At 53.8% G+C, this 17536-nt stretch overlaps 1 protein-coding gene across 1 annotated transcript; it reads right to left on the reverse strand.

Moving 5' to 3' along the window:
- Window positions 1–2183: 2183 nt before the first annotated feature.
- A3GALT2 (alpha 1,3-galactosyltransferase 2) lies at window positions 2184–7075 on the reverse strand. Its single transcript, XM_021095855.2, is given in 6 exon segments — window positions 2184–3005; window positions 5559–5662; window positions 5664–5697; window positions 5982–6074; window positions 6276–6356; window positions 7032–7075. Coding segments are annotated over 6 exon segments (1044 nt in total). The 3' UTR covers window positions 2184–2317.
- Window positions 7076–17536: the final 10461 nt, after the last annotated feature.

Consider the following 17536-nt stretch of genomic DNA (forward strand, 5'->3'; position numbering starts at 1 on the left):
GGCTTAGAACTGTGGCGCATAGTGAATACCCAATAAATGTAATTGTTATTATTTGCTGTATCCCTGATGAATCTATGTTCCTCATGATGGAGGACCCCTGACTACCTGGCTAAACAGCTGATGATGTTTAGGGAGTTCGGGGTTGGGGGGGGGGGGACATCCGAGCTGGTATGGCAGGGTGGGATGGCTGGACAGGTGGAGAATTTGCATGTAGCCGTGACACTCGTGGGACTGGGAGTCTGGTTTTCAACAGCTCCTCAGGAAGTTCTCAGGAACTTGCCTGGTCCCCGAGGGTCCCCAGCATGGATGCTGAGGACCGTGCGGATTGACAGGGACACAGAGAGGTAGCTGCAGAAGGAGCTTGTCCTCTTACTCCTGCCACCGTCCTGAGCCTCTCTACAGCCCTCACCCCCACCTTGGGCCTCTGGGTGAGACAAAGGAGGGAGCTGTTCCCACATGGTTGTCCACTCTGCTCCGCTGCAACTTCCTTGACCCCTCCCCCTCCTCAGGAAGGTCTTGAACCCTAGCACGAGGCTGCCCCAGCCCAGCACCTGAAAACCCCTGACCTGTGCCATCCCTTCCTCTTTAAAACAGGAAGTGGCTGTCCTTTGGTGAATCCTTTGCAAGCCACGAACTTGCTGGGGAAGGGGCAGGCAAGGAGAGGGAGAAGGCGAATTAGTTTTTGGAGCAGCACAACCCCTGCAAGGAAGGTGACTGGCATCCCCACTGTACGTTGAGAAAACTGAAACGCAGCAAAGGTAAGGACTCTTCCTTTCCACAGCCACGGGGAGTCAGAAGAGGAGCAGATTCCCGTCCAGATCTCAGCGGCCTGCGCGCAAGTCTTGGCTGGCTCAGGGGTCCGTGTGTGGCCTGTGGTGAATGATGCAGGGTAAGGTGGAGAATATTCTCCCATTAGAGGAAGGGGTGTGCCAGCTCACAGTTATCAAGCGATAACCTGTTCTTAGGCACACCTGGCCTGTTCCTAGCTCTAACCCGGAGTCCAAAAGGCCTTCTGGGTTCTGCTAGTTTAGGCAGGAGACCCTGGGACCTTGGAACTGCTTCTGAAAGGAGAGTTATCTCTTCTCTCACCTCATCAACAACTGGAACGTGTTTTAAAATTGTTCACTTGTGAAAACCATCAGAGCTGGCTTATAGCCAGAATTGCTCTCCTACCTGAAAACAGGGGAGGCTGTTAAAAATGCAAGGTCTGTGCCTCAGCGGAAACGAATCTAACTAGTATTCATGAGGATGCAGGTTCAATCCCCGGCCTTGCTCAGTGGGTTAAGGATCTGGCGCTGCTGTGAGCAGTAGTGTAGGTCGCAGGCACGGCTCAGATTCCATGGTTGCTGTGGCTGTGGTGTAGGCCCGCAGCTGCAGGTCTGATTCAAACCCCTAGCCTGGTAACCTCCCTATGCCATGGGTTTAGCCCTAAAAAGACAAATTAAAAAAAAAAAAAATCAAGGTCTATGACAACACTACCTAAATGGTTCAAAAGACCCAGAGGGAAGGCCCACCCTCTCATTTCCCCAACTGTCAGACAATCTCAGGGGCAGGCTTCCAGCAGATAATGTCCTTGTCCCCACAGCTATTTCCTGGAGGGAACCACCTTTCCTGGAGGGCCTCATGACTTCACGCTCCTACTCAGACGTGTGTTTTTCCCTACTGAGGATGAAGAGTCTGGACAGCAAGCATGGGTGAGAACACTGATCTCCCAGACACTGTGGCCAAACAGCCATATGGGACCCGTGGCCGGGAAATGTCTTCTTTGTGGACTTTTGACTCTCTAGGAGAAAGGGCCATAAGGGCACTTTGGAATAATGTAGTTTATTATAATATTACTTAACTATGTACCAACGGTGTAGAGAGCGGGGGAGGTTAACCAGCAAAGTCAGGGAACCGGATGCCACTGAGTTTCTTCATCTGGGGCTTGTGCCTAGAAGCAGATGTATTTGGCCTGAGGGTCAGTCTTGCTCTCCAGCTGCTGACCTCACAGGCTGACTCATAGATCCTCTGGGTCCTCGGGCCATCATGTTCCCTTTTGGCGCCTCAGTACCATATAAAGCGTAGGGGATATGGGGAAGGGGCTAAAACATCTCTTCAGAGGGCCTCCGCTGAACTCAGTAAGGTCAGAGGTGAAAGGTCTCCAGGCAGCTGGAGGTGCCCGGGTCTCGATGGAAAGGGATGGCTCATCCTCCTCCGGGAGCCACGTCCCAAAGGCCCAGCCTCCTGCAGCCATGCCGCAGCGGGGGAGGCGTTCACGCAGTCTCCCCCCACCCCCAGTGCCCCGCTGCTTCCAGAAGGGCCCCCACCGGCATTGCTAGCTTTGCAGCAGGGCATACTCCTTGGGCGCCCAGAGCAGGCGCGGGCAGTGGATCTCAGCCCAGCGGCCAAGATCGGGGCTCCAGCAAAACTCAGGCGACAGCAGCTTGGTGGGCTTGTGCAGCCAGAAGAACTTATTGAGGTGGCTCTTGTCGTGCCAGCGCGCCTCCAGGCCGCGCGAGCGGTCCCGCCGCAGGCCCCGGGCGCAGTGCGCCGTCAGACGCCGCAGCGCGGCCACGCTGCCCCCGAACACGGCCGCATGGTAGTAGAGGTCGCCCTCGCCCGGGCCCAGCACGGCGGCCGAGCGCGTGTCACGCTCAAAGGGCAGCAGCCACCGCGGCCAGCGGTAGTGCCAGGCGTGCAGCTGCGCCACCGACTCGGCCAGCGCCTCGGGCCCGAAGGCGCCACTGAAGTGCTGATCCACGTCCATGCAGAACACGAAGCACGCCCCGTGGCCCAGGCGCCCCCCGAGCGCCGGGTGCAGCGCGCGCATGCGCGCCATGGACACGTCCTGCCAGCGCCGCTCACGCGCCAAGTGCTCCACCCGTAGCCCACGGTCGGGGCCCAGCAGCAGGCGGGGCATGGCTGCAGGGCGCTCGGTGAACACGTAGTACACGACGCACTGGCCCACCATGAAGTGCTGCTCTGCTGTCTCCAGGAAGTGTGCCAGGTACTTCTCCAGGTACCTGCGGAGCGGGCCGTCCGAGTCAGCTGGTCACTGCGCCCTTCCCAGCCGTCCCCATGTCCGTTCTGGTGACCCTGCGACCCCAGGCCCAGGAACTCCGGAAAGGGCAGTCCCCGTTGGAGGCAAATTAAAATTAATTGCCAATTGGAGTTCCTTGGTGGCTCAGCAAGTTAAGGATCTGGCGTTGTTACTACTGTGGCTTGGGTCACGGGTTTGATCCCTGGCCTGGGTTGGAATCCTGGCCCAAGAACTTCCTCATGCGGAAGGTGTGGTAAATAATAATCATAACAATTGTCCATTGTTTGCCAGCCCTGCCCCTAGAGCCCCTGTGTCCCTTCCCTTGAACTCGGCTCTCCCGGACCCCTTTGATCAATAGAGGCACAAGGAAGGGATGCCATGCTGGGCCTTGGGAAGACCCGCGCGTTAGCCTCTGTCCCTTTAGAGCTCTGACCCTTCGCATAAGAAGTCCTGGAACTCCGATGCTGCCACAGAGTGAGAGAACCCAAGCTAGCCATGGAGAGGCACCCTGCCAGTCTTCCTCAGGCGGCTGTCTCACAGGAGACCCAGCTGTTTGAGAGAAGTGATGAACCTTTGCTGCTGAGCAGTCGGAATTCTTGAGCCACAAAGTCATGAGCTATGATAATAGTGAACTGCTTTCAGCTACTGCGTTTGTAGTGATTCCTTACACAGATAATCGAGACATCCAGAATACTGGAAACTGTATGAACAGACTTTGGGATCCTAAGGTTCTAAAATAATAATAATAATGCCTGATCTTTTTGAACATTTATCATGTGAGAGTGTTCAAAGTAATGTGTATTATCTCATTTAATCCTCACCATTATTAGTTCCGTTTCCTGGTGAGGAAACAGTCTCCAAGAGCTTTAGGAACTCATGCACCCTCGCACACAGCTGGTAAGTATGAAGCCAGGATTTGAACCCTGCTTGGCAGTGGAGCCCATAGCTTTACCTGCACTTGTTCTATTCCTGGTGGAACTGTGAAAACTGGAATGAGAGACCTTGGAAGCCTCAGCATCCCAGAGTGTTGGACTCATAGAACCTTGGAATTTGGATCTCAAGACTCTGGAATTTCTGGACCCAGAGGGCTGGTATGGGAACACCCTACTCAGCATCCAGAACGGAAGTGGGGACATCAAGGCCCTGGAGAGGCCAGCAGTTCCGTCCACCTTGGTCCTCTTTGCACCCTGGCCTCCCAGGGGTCCTCCTGGCTTTCTCCCGTCTAGGGTGTGAGGGACAGAGAGGAGTCATTTGGAGGAGCTGAATTCATCAGATACTTTTGGATATCTTTTCCAGGATGCAAAGCTTTTTACTGCCTCCCGAAAGCAGCCTCTTCCATTATTAAACGCTCCCTTAAATTGTCCTGAACTCTACCTCTCTGAGCCTTAGGACTGTAGGATCTAAGTGCCACTCTCAGCCAGGAGTCCCATTTGCATCACTACTGGAAAGTGAGTACCCAGCTTGGACCCCCCGCCATCCCTAATCGGGAGATGGGGAGACCAGCACCCTTGTGAGTTCTCCACCTACCATTCCAGGTTCCTCCTCCATACCTGGGGGCCTCTCACTTCCTCGATTGGCCTCCTCTCCTGGAGAGAGTCTGTCCTTCCCTCTCCTGAGCCACCTGCCCCCATGACCTCTCCCTCAGCTTGCTCATCATCAGTCTGCCTTCCCTCCCAAACTGCAGCCTCACTCGTCCCCCTCAGCAGCCCCGTCCTTCCAGCCCGCTTCCTGATACCACCCCCCATAGTCCTCCCTCACTGAGCCCTCTGGCCTGCTGACCCTGCCACTCTCAACATCCCCCTTTCTTTTTTTGGGGGGGCGCACCCCCGGCATATGGAAGTTCCCAGTCTAGGGGTCAGGCTGGAGCTGCAACTGCCCACCTACGCCACAGCCACAGCAACTCGGGATCCGAACCGTGTCTGCGACTACTCCACAGTCACGGCAACGCTGGATCCTTAACCCACTGAGCGAGGCCAGGGATTGAACCCGGGTCCTCATGGGTCCTAGTCAGGTTCGTTACTGTTGCATCCCCATTTCTTCACGTTTCTCTTTACTCAGCCCAGATCCACTCCCTTGCAAGAGCCCTCCGTCCCCCGGCCCCAGTCCCACCATCAGACTTGCTTGGTGAATCTTCCTCCCTCCCTAACCTGCGCCTGAGCCACTGACCTCCATGGGGGCGGGGCGCTCACTGCAGCTGGGTCATCCCCTCTACTTACCCAGTTCTCACCTCTTCTCACTTTCGCCTGAAAAACTCCATTGTTTTCTCACCACTAGCCAGGTTCCTTCCAGGACATGGTCCTGAGCCCCCGGCTGCCTGCGCTGGCTGGGCTCCATGGTGCTGGTGTCCAGGGAGGAAGGGAAGGAGGGGTCGGTCCTGCCTCACCCTTGGAGTCTTGCCCAGGAGGTGCTGTCTTTGCCTTCTGCTTCCGCTTGGGATGCTGTGGCCCCGGAGAATGGGGCACCCCACGCCCTGCTTCACATGCACGCCCCTCCCAACCCTTCGCTTGGACAGCACTGCTCGCCTCCCAGGCCTTACCTGCCCACAGCAAAGACCGTCAGGCCAATGGTGAGGTTCTGCTGGGCAGCCTCTTGCTGGGCCACATCTGGGTCGAAGGTGCCGTCCCATATAATGGGGGCCCCCCCAGGAGGTGCAGGTCAGGACTTCAGGCCGGGCCCTAGCCAGGGCAGGGATGGAGGGATACGTCCATTATCCACCTGCTTCGTGCGTGGTCACTGTCACCTCCCCAGGCCTGGGCCCCAGGGACTTGCAAGTGGGTCACACCCAGGCCCTGCCCTAGAACTCTCTACCCCAGATCCAGCAGGGTATTTCGAGATGTGTAACCTGCTGGGGCCCTGGGGTGGAGCGCCTAGCCCTGCCAGGGTGGGGGATGCGAGGAGGGCAGGGACTTGGGGGTGGGGTGCTGGAGGCCCAGAGATCCTGGAGATGGCAGCTCCTTACCAAGGATGCAGGGGACCCGTGAAGTTGTCTCTCAGCAGGGGTGTTCTGGTCAAAGGGCAGACACCCATGGGGACAAGGACTTCCAGATGCCTGGGGGATGGGGGCAGCAGTGAGGGGTGTCAGCCTGCTCAGGAGCCCTGTGGCTTTGCTCCTTACAAGGGGGAGAGCCCGCAAGGACACTTGTGCAGGAGAGAGCCAGCACTCTCTATCCCTTAAGGAGGCACTGGGAAAGAGCCACTTTAACCCTCCCCTGCTGGTCCCATCTTGAGCACTAGGGGAAGGGGGTTGTATCTGACAGCAGGGAGGCCAAACAGGAGCAGCCCTAAGAGGTCAAGTGCAAGTAGGATCAACCACCAGAAGATTCTCTTCCAGGCCCTGGGTGGGCGGGGAGTAGGGAGGGACATTAGCAACACAAAATATATATGTGTGTGTGTGTAATTTCCACATATATACATATATATGGGAAAGTATATAATTTAATGTTTCATTTTATTTGCTTTGACTATGAATATATTACTCTGTGCACATGGCAGACATTCAAAGGTCCTAGAGAGTATAGACAGTGCAGTCTTTCCTGTTCCTCTGCATGGGGACAGTCGTGTATATGCAGGCAAATGTAAATACGGTAGCAAATGCGCTCTCTCCTTCTCTTCCTGTGCTTTTCCTCCCACACACGGTAGCCTGCTGATATGCTCTTCCTTGCCTTGTATTTTCCACTGACCATTATGTCTTTGAGTTTATTCCATCTCTCTCTCTCTCTCTCTCTTTTTTTTTTTTTTTTTTTTTTTTGCTTTTTAGGGCCGCACCTATGGCATGTGGAGGTTCCCAGGCTAGGGGCTAAATCAGAGCTGCAGCTGCTGGCCTATGCCCCAGCCACGGCAACGCAGGACTCGAGCCATGCCTGCAACTGACACTGCAGCTCACAGCGACACCGGATCCTTAACCCACTGAGCGAGGCCGGGGATCGAACCCGTATCCTCATGGGTACAAGTCGGGTTTGTTTCCACTGAGCCACAATGGGAACTTCCTATTTTTGAAGCGCTTCCTCACCCCTTTTTCCAGCTGCCTAACATGCCATTGACGGGAGGTGGCATCACTTTACCTCACCAGGTCCCTTCTGATGAGCATTTAGATGTTTAATTCTTTGCTTTTCCCAGTAGGCACACTCAAGTGACAGTAACATTAGGGGGTGGGGCGCTTCGTCCAGGCAGTGTGTAGGACTGACCTTGGGCAGGGGAGAGTCTGAGAGGGATGCAGGGAAGTTTGTGGCTTGGAAGCTAGGAGTTGAGAGCTCTCTGGGGCTTAGAGATGCATTGCTGGGCTGCACGGAGGGCCACCTGTGCTCAGGGACTCTGTGTCTATGGTGGCTCTTAGTCCCCAAGCCAGGTACCTCCAGCAGAGGTACCAGCCCCTTTGCTGGCTCAGAGGAGGAGTACTTTAGGATTGGAGCGTGGTTGGCTGTTTTCCAGAAGGGCCCAAAAATGAAGAATTTGAATAAGCTCCTCTGGGGGGATCTCTTCCATCTCTCCTCACCCCTGCTGGGTGCTGGTGTTTCTAGACAGACTGGACCCCTAGGGTGAGAAGCAAGACTGCTGGAGCAAGACCCCCTGGGTTCGAATCCCAGGCCACCACTTCTTAGCTGTCTGACCTCAGGCAAGGTTCTGGACCTCCGCACCTGAGTTTCCTCATCTAGAAAGGTGGGTCCTAAGAACACCTACTTTGGAGGGCTGTCCTGGATGTTGAGTTAATCCCTGCTAAAGGGTTAGAACAAGGCCTTGCACACTGCAATAGCTCAGGAAGTCTTAGCTATTCTTGATTATCATTAGTAATATTATTCCTCCCAGCTCCACTCCCTGCCATAGAAACCCTTCCAAAATCTGCATCCCCTGGTTTCTTTTGAGAAGCCTGACTCATCAGACCTTCTCTGCTCCCCCCATATCATCACCCCTCAGCAGGTGTATCCAGTAAATAGCTCAGAGAGGCACCTTGCAGTTTGTGTGTACATATTCACCTGTGCATCTCAGCATAGACACCTCCTTCTGTTCAGTTGGCCAAACCTGGGGGCCCCCTGACCCCTCCCTCGGCCACGCCCACTGTCTGCTCTCAGTCCCCAGGGGACCATTACTGGTCCAGGACCAGCGACCTCCCCTGCTCCCAGTCACTCCCTACAGCCCCTAGAGTCAGCTCATAAAACGCCACCTGCCTTACCAGTGTCCAGGTCACATGGATAAACAAATCCTTGAAGGGGAAAAGCATTTAGTAGGCAAACATATGGAAAAATGTTCTCCCTCACCAGTAATTAAAGACTTACAAATCTGAACTAGGTGGGATGTTTTGCCTATAAAATGAGCACTTTTAAAAAAGAAAGAAATGAAAATAGCCACGCTCTGAAAATACAGTGAGCTCTTGCACCTGCTGGTGGGATGTAAATTGCTACAGCTTTTTTGGAAAGCTACTTAGCTAAGGGAATGGAAGCTTTCAATAGTCATCCCCTTTAATCCAGTCAGGGAAACTTTTGAGAATCTGTTCAAAGGAGATAGTCAGGAGTTCCTGCCGTGGCTCAGTGGTTAACGAATCCGACTAGGAACCATGAGGTTGTGGGTTTGATCCCTGGCCTTGCTCAGTGGGTTAAGGATCCGGCGTTGCCGTGAGCTGTGGTGTAGGTCGCAGACACGGCTCGGATCCTGCGTTGCTGTGGCTCTGGTGTAGGCTGGTGGCTATAGCTCCGATTCGACCCCTAGCCTGGGAACCTCCATATGCCAGGAGAGCAGCCCGAAAAATGGCAAAAAAACAAACAAACAAAAAAAATCATTGACTCGTAAAAAGTTTATGCATCAAGATGATCACAAGTCTGCTCATTCGTGCATTCAACCTACACTTATCGGTCACAAGCTCAGAATCACGCACTGTGCTAGGTCGAGGATTTCAGAGGTGAGCAGGACACAGAGCTTGTTTTCATGGAGTGGGGTCAGGCAGATGTGGGAACCAGAAGGAGAGGGGGGTGGGGTCAGATGACAGATTGCAAACAGATGAAATGGAACACAGGGCAGTGAAGGCTGTGATTAGTGTAAATACAAGATGCCACTAAGGGCAAATATAAGTGGCATCTGAGCCTTAACAGATGAGGGAAGAGTCAGGAAGTCTTCCTGGAGGGGGTGACCTCTAAGCTAGGATCTGAAGAATTAGAAATTATCCAAGCAAAGAAAGCAGTGGAGGGGAAGGGATGTCCATGAAAAAGAAGCAACAGTGTGTAAAAGTGAGGAAGGGAGAGAGCTCAGGAAATACGTGGAGCTGCAGGGCCCCCGCAGGGGTGGGGTATAGAGTATGGATGAGGAGTGGTGAGAGTGGAGGCTGGAGAGGAGCCAGGGCCAGGTCACCCAGAGCCTGTGTGCCAGGCCAAGGGATTTGGACTTCATCTTGAAGGCCACAGGGAGTCCTGAAAGATCCTTTGCCCAGGGAGTGATGCAGTCAGATTTTATTTAAAAAATACCCCAGCTGAACACTTGTGCTTGGATGTGCGGTGGGGGGCAGGGAGCACAGGAAGACAGGTCAGTGTTGGCAGTGGGTTGGGGACAAGTAGGTGATGAGGGGCTGGCAAGGAGGTGGGATGGGCAGGACTTGGCCATTGATGAGAGGGACAGGGCTGGGGGACCGGGAAAGGGGAAGAGGCCTGACTGTCTGGTTGGGGGTGAGCGGCTGGAGCCCAGAAGGCAGGCAGGCTCAGGAGAGGGTTCTGGGATTCACCAGGAGGGCAAGGATGGCATGGGAGCAGGAGAGAGCAGAGGGAGGAGAGCCAGGGCTCAGGCACTGAGGGCACAGATGGGGACAGGCAGGGGACTCAGCGAGCAGAGAAGGAAGGAGCCGGGCAGAGGGCTGGGTGGCTCTTTCCAGAAGTTTGGCTGTAAAAGGACAGAGGATAGTTAACTGGAGGGGCTGAGGGGTTGGGATTGATGGAGGATGAAGATGTGTGTGTTTCTTTTATACAGGGAGACGTGGCCTTGGTTGCACGCGGGCTGGAAGGCACCCACAGAGCAGCATTGTGTAGGCTGCTCCCGTACAACTGAAAAAGACTCCAGTGTCCAGCTGAAGGGACCCGCTAAAATAAACTTTTTATGAAGACTGCAGCCACGTGGAAGAATGCGTACGTAAGAACTTTAAGTGAAAAAACGCAGGATCTAAAATTGGTGGGTACTGTGATTACAAGCTAGCAATGAAACATGCACCAGAAAATAAAACCAAAAGGAAACACTTAAGTGTCAGTGTAATAAGTTGTGGGAGGAGTTTTTCCCTTTATTCCCTCCCCCACCCCCAGTTGTTTGTAATGCGCTTTCACTGCTTTCTTAATGAAGGAAAAATACAGAGTCATTTAGGGAAAAAAAAATTCGTTTTAAGCCTTCTTAGTAGACTGCAAGATAAAGTCCACATCTCTCAGCCCTGCCTGAGGAACCTGAAAACCTGGCTCCTCAGCTGTTACATTTTATTTATTTTTATTTATTTGTTATTATTATTATTATTGCTTTTTAGGGCCCCCGGCATATAGAGATTCCCAGGCTAGGGGTCAAATCAGAGCTACAGCCACCGGCCTAGCCCACAGCAACGCCAGATCGTTAACCCACTGAGCGAGGCCAGGGATTGAACCGCATCCTCATGGATCCTAGTTGGGTTCGTTAACCACTGAGCCACGACAGGAACTCCTGTTACATTTTATTTATTTATTTTTTGTTGTTGTTGTTGTTGTTGTTGTTATTGTTGCTATTTCTTGGGCCGCTCCCGCGGCATATGGAGGTTCCCAGGCTAGGGGTTGAATCAGAGCTGTAGCCACCTGCCTACGCCAGAGCCACAGCAACGCGGGATCCGAGCCGCGTCTGCAACCTACACCACAGCTCACGGCAACGCCGGATTGTCAACCCACTGAGCAAGGGCAGGGATCGAACCCGCAACCTCATGGTTCCTAGTCGGATTCGTTAACCACTGCGCCACGACGGGAACGCCCTGTTACATTTTAAATACTTACATTGGACCCAGCTTTTCCACCTCTAGAAACAGAGATGTGTCACCGTGGGTAGCTGGAGGAAGGGGCAGGGGGACTTTAAATTTTTTTTTTTTTTTTTTTTTTTTTTTTGCTTTGTAGGACCGAACCCACAGCATATGGAAGTTCCCAGGCTAGGCGTTGAATAGGAGCTGCAGCTGCTGGCCTACGCCACAGCTCATGGCAACACCAGATCCTTAGCCCACTGAGCAAGGCCAGGGATCGAACCCTCATCCTCAAGGGTACTAGTTGGGTTCATTTCCGCTGAGCCACGACGGGAACTCTGATTTCAACTTTTTTCTTGATGAACTTCATAGCAGTGGACTCCACAGTGAGCACGTGTTACTTTTGTTATCTAATAAACGAAAATGAGGTCTTTTCTTCACGCTCATCTCTTACCAGCCCCCCTTATGTTTTGGTCACATTCCCCTCATGTTTTCCAACACCAACCAATTCGGTTCTCCAGTGTCAAGTGCATGTCCAAAAATTCAGTTCCATCCTGACACCAACCACCTGGAGTCAGTATCAGATCCGACAGGTTAAAGGGCTCAGTCCCATAAAAGCACCCTCACTTCAGATGACATTGCAAAGCCCAGGCCACCCATACTTCTGATGGGCGATACATCAGGGGTTCCCACAACCCCCTCCTCAGGTTTAATAATTTGCTAGAAAGGCTCACAGAACTCAGGAAGGCCCTTTCCTTACTGTTACTGGCTTATTGCAAAGGATACAAATGAACATCCAGATGAAGAGGTACAGGGGTGAGGCCCAGAAAGTTCCCAGGGAGTTGGGGTGCATGATCCTCCCAACATATGGATGTGTTCCCAGCTGGAAACTTTGAACACTGTGTTCGAGAGGTTTTTTTTTTGTTTGTTTGTTTCTTTTTTGGCCACCCCCATGGCATATGGAAGTTCCAGGGATCAAACTGGAGCCAGAACTTCGACCTACGCCACAGCTGTGGCAATGCTGGACCCACTGCACTAGGCTGGGGATCTAACTGGTGCCTCCAGAGAGACAAGCGGATCATTAACCACTGCGCCACAGCAGAAACTCCTGTTCAAAAGTTTGGGTTTTTTTGTTTGTTTTTTTTTGTTTTTGTCTTTCGTCTTTTCTAGGGCCGCGCTCACGGCATATGGAGGTTCCCAGGCTAGGGGTCGAATCGGAGCTGTAGCCGCCGGCCACAGCCACAGCCACAGCAATGCAGGATCCAAGCCGCATCTGCGACCTACACAACAGCTCATGGCAACACCAGATCCTTAACCCATTGAGAAAGGCCAGGGATTGAACCTACAACCTCATGGGTCCTAGTTGGGTTTGTTCACCGCTGAGCCACGACAGGAACTCCTCAAAAGTTTTTATAACCCAGTGTTCAGCAGCCCCTTCCCTCCTGGGCAGGGGCGTCGAGGTGGCACTGAAAGTTTTAAGCCTCTAATCACTAGGTCTTTCTGATGCTCAGCCCCATCCTGGGGCCCTGCCCTAAGCAACCTCGTGGCATAAATGCAGCTGTGCTAGGGTCTCATTATGAATAACAGAACACACTCTCATCACTCAGGAAATTCCAAGGGTTTTAGGAGTTCTCTGCCAGGAGCCTTATTATATACCACACCCTCCGTCAGACTTCCCTCCTGGAACTGGGGGCCAAATCATGGTCTGGAGCTTGGTGTGGGACTAATCCGAGCATGGTGGGTGCAGTGACAGAGGACAGCGCCCGGCGTTGATGCCACCTGATCTCACCACTTCCATGTCTCACAAGCATCTCAAACTTGTGTGGCCAGAAAGGAACTCTCCATTTTCTTCAGAAACCTGCTCCCCACGCAGGTCAGCTCCATCTTGGTAAATGACATCCAGATGGCTTAACCCGTCCCTCAAACTGAAGGTCTGGGAGGCCACCCGAGTTCTTCCTGCTCCCTCCCCTGCACAGTCTGCTGGCAAACCCTGTGGACCCCCATACATCGTCCAGCCTTCACCTCCCCCCGGTCCACTCTGGGCCATCGCCTCTTTCACTGGACGTCACCTTGCTAAATTCCACGGCCCCCTGCCCAGCCTCCCTGCTTCTACTCCTGTCCTCCAACAACTCATTCTCCAAAACGAGTTTTCAAAAATACAAGCCAGGAGTTCCCGTGCTGGCTCAGTGGTAACAAACGCGACTAGTATCCATGAGGATGTGGGTTCCATCCCTGGCCTCGCTCAGTGGGTTAAGGATCCAGCATTCCTGTGAGCTGTGGTGTAGGTCGCGGACGTGGCTGGGATCCTCCGTTGCTGTGGCTCTGGTGTTGGCCGGCGGCTACAGCTCCGATTGGACCCCTAGCCTGGGAAGCACCATATGCCGCAGGCATGGCCCTAAAAAGACAAAAACAAACAAACCAACAAAAAAACCCCACAAAATAGAACACGTTCCCCCCACCCCCGCCCGTGACTCCAAGATCTTTCAATGACATCTCACCACTGTTAGAATATCTTCGGTACCCTGGACTCTGATCCGGAAAGCTCCGTCCCTCCCGGCCCTGCTGGCCTCCTTGGCGTCACTCTTGCCCTCTCGACTGCCTCCCACCCCAGCCCCGCCTTCTGGGCACCTGCGCATGCGCATCTTTCTTGCCCGGGTCCCTTGTCTTGGTGTCCAGCCCAACGCTCCCAGCTCTGCGCTCCCGCCCGGCTGTCCCCCTGGTTGTCCCACAGACTCCTCACATTTGGGGCTCAAGTTGGACTTTGTGTTTCCTTTCATCTCTTCCTCCTCCTGTGTGACTGGTCCCGATGACTCAGGTGGGACCCTGTCTCCCTCCTCCCATGGGGGTTCGGTCCCAAGTTCTGTGGCTTCTGTTGCTCCCCTCAGGGAGCTCCTTCCTCCCCACCCTCACCGAGCTGCTCAGGCCTCAGGGTTCCTCATCCGATTCCTGCGTCTGCCAGCTCGCCTCTCCGACTCCATCTACGAAGGTTCCTACACTTGCCACGACCCCATGTCCTCCCAGCTCTGGGTCTTCGCCCTGATGGCTCGTTTCCCATCAGCCACCACTGAGCTCGTACCCCCGCCTCAACTCCAGTTCCTTCCTTTGTGAAGCCTTCCTGGCCTCCCGGCACCCACTCCCTCAGTGCGCCTCTGTGCTGGTGCCCGCCTCTGCTCAAGCACTTGCAGATTCCACTCTGGAACCATCTGTCGGCCCTGCCAGGCTGTGAGTTTCCAGTTTTATTAGACTTTGTGCTCTTGGCGCCAGATCCCAGAGAGCGACTCCTAGTTGGTGGTATTAGTAATTAGGTGTTCAGCAAATGAGTGACTGCCTTGTCTTCCGTCTCTTTCCCAAACGGTTACATTTTGCTTAAAACTGCATTTTTTTTCAGGGTTAAGTCTGCACTCTTTATGCTTTATGCCCCCATCTCAGTGAAGTCTGACACAACCCCTTGAAGGAGATGGTATGATCACTGCCACCTTACAAATGAGGAAACTGAGGCTCAGAAAAGTTAACTCTCTTGCTTAGGGTCACACAGCTGGCAAAGGTGGAGCTTTAGTTTGAACTCAGGTCTGTCTGACTCCCAGGTCAGAGGATGGCATTTGGGGCTCCTATGACCCAGCCCACCTCGACCCTGAGGCTCATCCCCCCAGGGCCCTGCCCTGTTATTATTCCCCACAGGCTTGGCTCCTCTCAAGACACCTCGTGTTCCCCGCTAGTCACTGTCCCTTCTACGAGAAGCCTGTCCCCTCACTCTTCACCCAGCTCCACGTCGAGCTGCAGGGCTGGCTGCAGCTGGGCCTCTCTGGCTCCTGGAAGCAAGACTGCCCCTGGAAGTGCATGATGGGAAGTGCCAGGGCAGGAAAAGGCTGCAGTGGAGCCTCCTCTGCCCTTGCTGCCATCCCAACCCTCTTAGCCAGCCCCTCCCCATCAGGGCAGCCGGGCAGAGCCGCCCTATGCGGCCCGGGGGGCGCTCAAACTGTCAGTTCTGGAAGCGTGCTGACACCCCGGCCTGTGACAGGCACCTGCCAGCTCCTGCTGCCCCCTCCCATGCCCCGGCCTGGGAGCCCCTGGTCCATAGAGGCCCCTGCCGGATCCATTCCTCCATGTTCTTTGCTCAGATATTTTCTTTTTTCTCTTTTTTTACCTGCCTTTTTTTTTTTTTTTTTTTTTTTTTTTTTTGTCTTTTTAGGGCTGCCCTGTGGCATATGGAAGTTCCCAGGCTAGGGGTTAAATCAGAGCTGCAGCAGCTGGCTTATACCACAGCTCATGGCAACACTGGATCCTTAACCCACCGAGCAAGGCCAGAGATCGAACCTTCGTCCTCATGGATACTAGTTGGATTCGTTACCACTGAGCCACAACAGGAACTCCCGTTGCTCAGAAGTTTTCAAAAGGATCCCCCTTTCACCCTGCTTCCCCCTGCAGAAGGTGGTCCCTTCTCAAGCCCACCTCACACCTTGCTCCTGTATCCTCCTCACTTTCAGGAAGGGGTTAAAGACCAGTCATTCGTTCCTAAATGGGAACAAGTCTGCAGCCTTGGACAGTGACCCCCTGTGGGACAGAGAGCGCTCAGTTCCAGGGGAAGATGCAGCCCAAAGTTTCTGATCTCTGGGTAACCAAGGGGGCTCAGAGTTCAAGGCAGCAAGAGGTCTTGCCGAACTCTTCACAGGCTGCAAGTCCTCCCAGGATGCGGTCTTAACCCACCCCACCAGCCTCCCATGGATGGGCGATGTCCCCCCGTCACCTTCTCCCAAGACCTCTGTGGCTCAGCTGGTTCTCAGCAGGCCAGCCTTGGTGTCTCCTCCTTGACAGTTCTGGCCACCAGGCTGGACTTCTCTCAGGTCAGCTGTCCCATCCCCTCTTCCCCTGACACCGGCAGTGTCTCCGCTCACCTGATTCCTTCCTGGAGAGCCATGTCAAGAAGCTAGTGGGAGAGCCTGCCAAGAATCTTCTCAGCTCAGAGCCAGGGACCCTTTCTGGGTGACTGGGACAAAGCAGTTCCAGGCCATCTGTCAGAAGCCACACCCACTGGAGCAAGCAGGGAAGAACTGCTCCAGAGGGCCTGGTTTGGGGGCGGTCCTGCCGGGAGAAGCTGGCCCCAGAATGGGGTGGGGGCTGGGAACCCCCTGGGACCAATCACCTGGAAGAGGGTGGATCTGAGGCATTTTGTACGGACTGCTCTTCCTCCCACTGCCCCTCTTCAGTGTCCTGGTCCTCCGGAAGGGCTGTGGCGTTTGTCACCCGGGGAGAATCCGGCTCTGCCCAGAGCTTCAGCTGGATCTCAGGGCAATGGTCACCTGATTGTGAACTTGGACAGCGCATCTCAAGGAGCCTGTGACCTTTTCGGTAAAAGAGGGTATTTACACCAGTCATCCCGGACAGGGTAACAGTTGCATAAAATAGTGTTACGGAAAAGTTCTGGCAAGGTGACACCAAGCAGGGCTTTTTCAAGTACAGGTTATGATCGATCAGAGGGCCATGAAATTAATCTCATGGATTATGACCGAAATGTATACGTATGAACAGGGAAGGAATTGAAAAGAAAATATCAGAATGGATTGTACATCAGTATAGTATTGTGATATTTTTGTTTCAGTTATATATAGTTAAGTATGTATGCAGGGTAGGAAACTTTTTTCTTTTTTTTGTTTAGGGCCACACTCATTGCATATGTAAGTTCTCAGGCTAGGGGTCGAATCGGAGCTACAGCTGCAGGGCTACACCACAGCCACAGCAACACGGGATCAGAGCCACGTCTGCGACCTACACCACAGCTCATGGCAGCACCGGATCCTTAACCCACTGAGCGAGGGCAAGGATCGAACCTGTGTCCTCATGGATTCTAGTTGGGTTTGTTACTGCTGAGCCACAACGGGAACTCCCGAGAGTGGGAAACCCTTTAAACTGTTGGTCATGATCAAAAAACTTTTGCAATACTCTGTGTAAACATCAGGAGCAAACATGTGTTGAAGGAAGCACTGTTCAAACTGGGGCCCTTCACCCAGAGCAGAGAAATAGCACCAATACTTACCTAAGTCAGTCCCTCAAATCCACGACATCCTCTTTCCGTTTTGCCTCCCTGCTCCACCACACATGTAAGAACAAACTCAGGGTGGGCCTGGCTTTGTTGAGGGAAAGCTGAGGTCCAGTATGGACTCACTGAGCTGTAGGGTGCTCCCGGGGCCCCCTCTCCACTAGGCCCCTCCCCGAAGTTCTAAGGTTCTTTGTGCCCAGGGTCCCAGGCTGGCCCTCCTGCTAGCCATTCTCTACCTCCTGGAACACCCGGCTTTCAGGTCCTGGCTCCATGCTCTGGGTCTTCCACTAACTAGCGTCTCCTCTTCCTCCAGGTATTCGTTACATTTCTATAGGCTTTCCGGAGAGGAGTTATCAAGACATGGGTCCTGGCTCACAAATCCCCTGCTGTTCTCCCCGGGCCCCACTGTTAGAGACTGAGTGCCCTAGCGGCCTGCGCCTGGAAGGCCCATCTCCATTTGAGGCTTAGGAGTTACCTCCCTGAGGCAGAGACTCTCCAGTTTGCTATTCCAGCATCCAAAGAAATTGCTCAGCAGGTGTCGCCGGAA

This window comes from Sus scrofa, chromosome 6 (assembly GCF_054392235.1).
Source record: "Sus scrofa isolate SSC_HxYL_T2T_F1_AM1 chromosome 6, Sscrofa_HxYL_maternal_Yorkshire_Landrace_v2.0, whole genome shotgun sequence".
In the NCBI taxonomy this organism is placed as follows: domain Eukaryota; kingdom Metazoa; phylum Chordata; class Mammalia; order Artiodactyla; family Suidae; genus Sus; species Sus scrofa.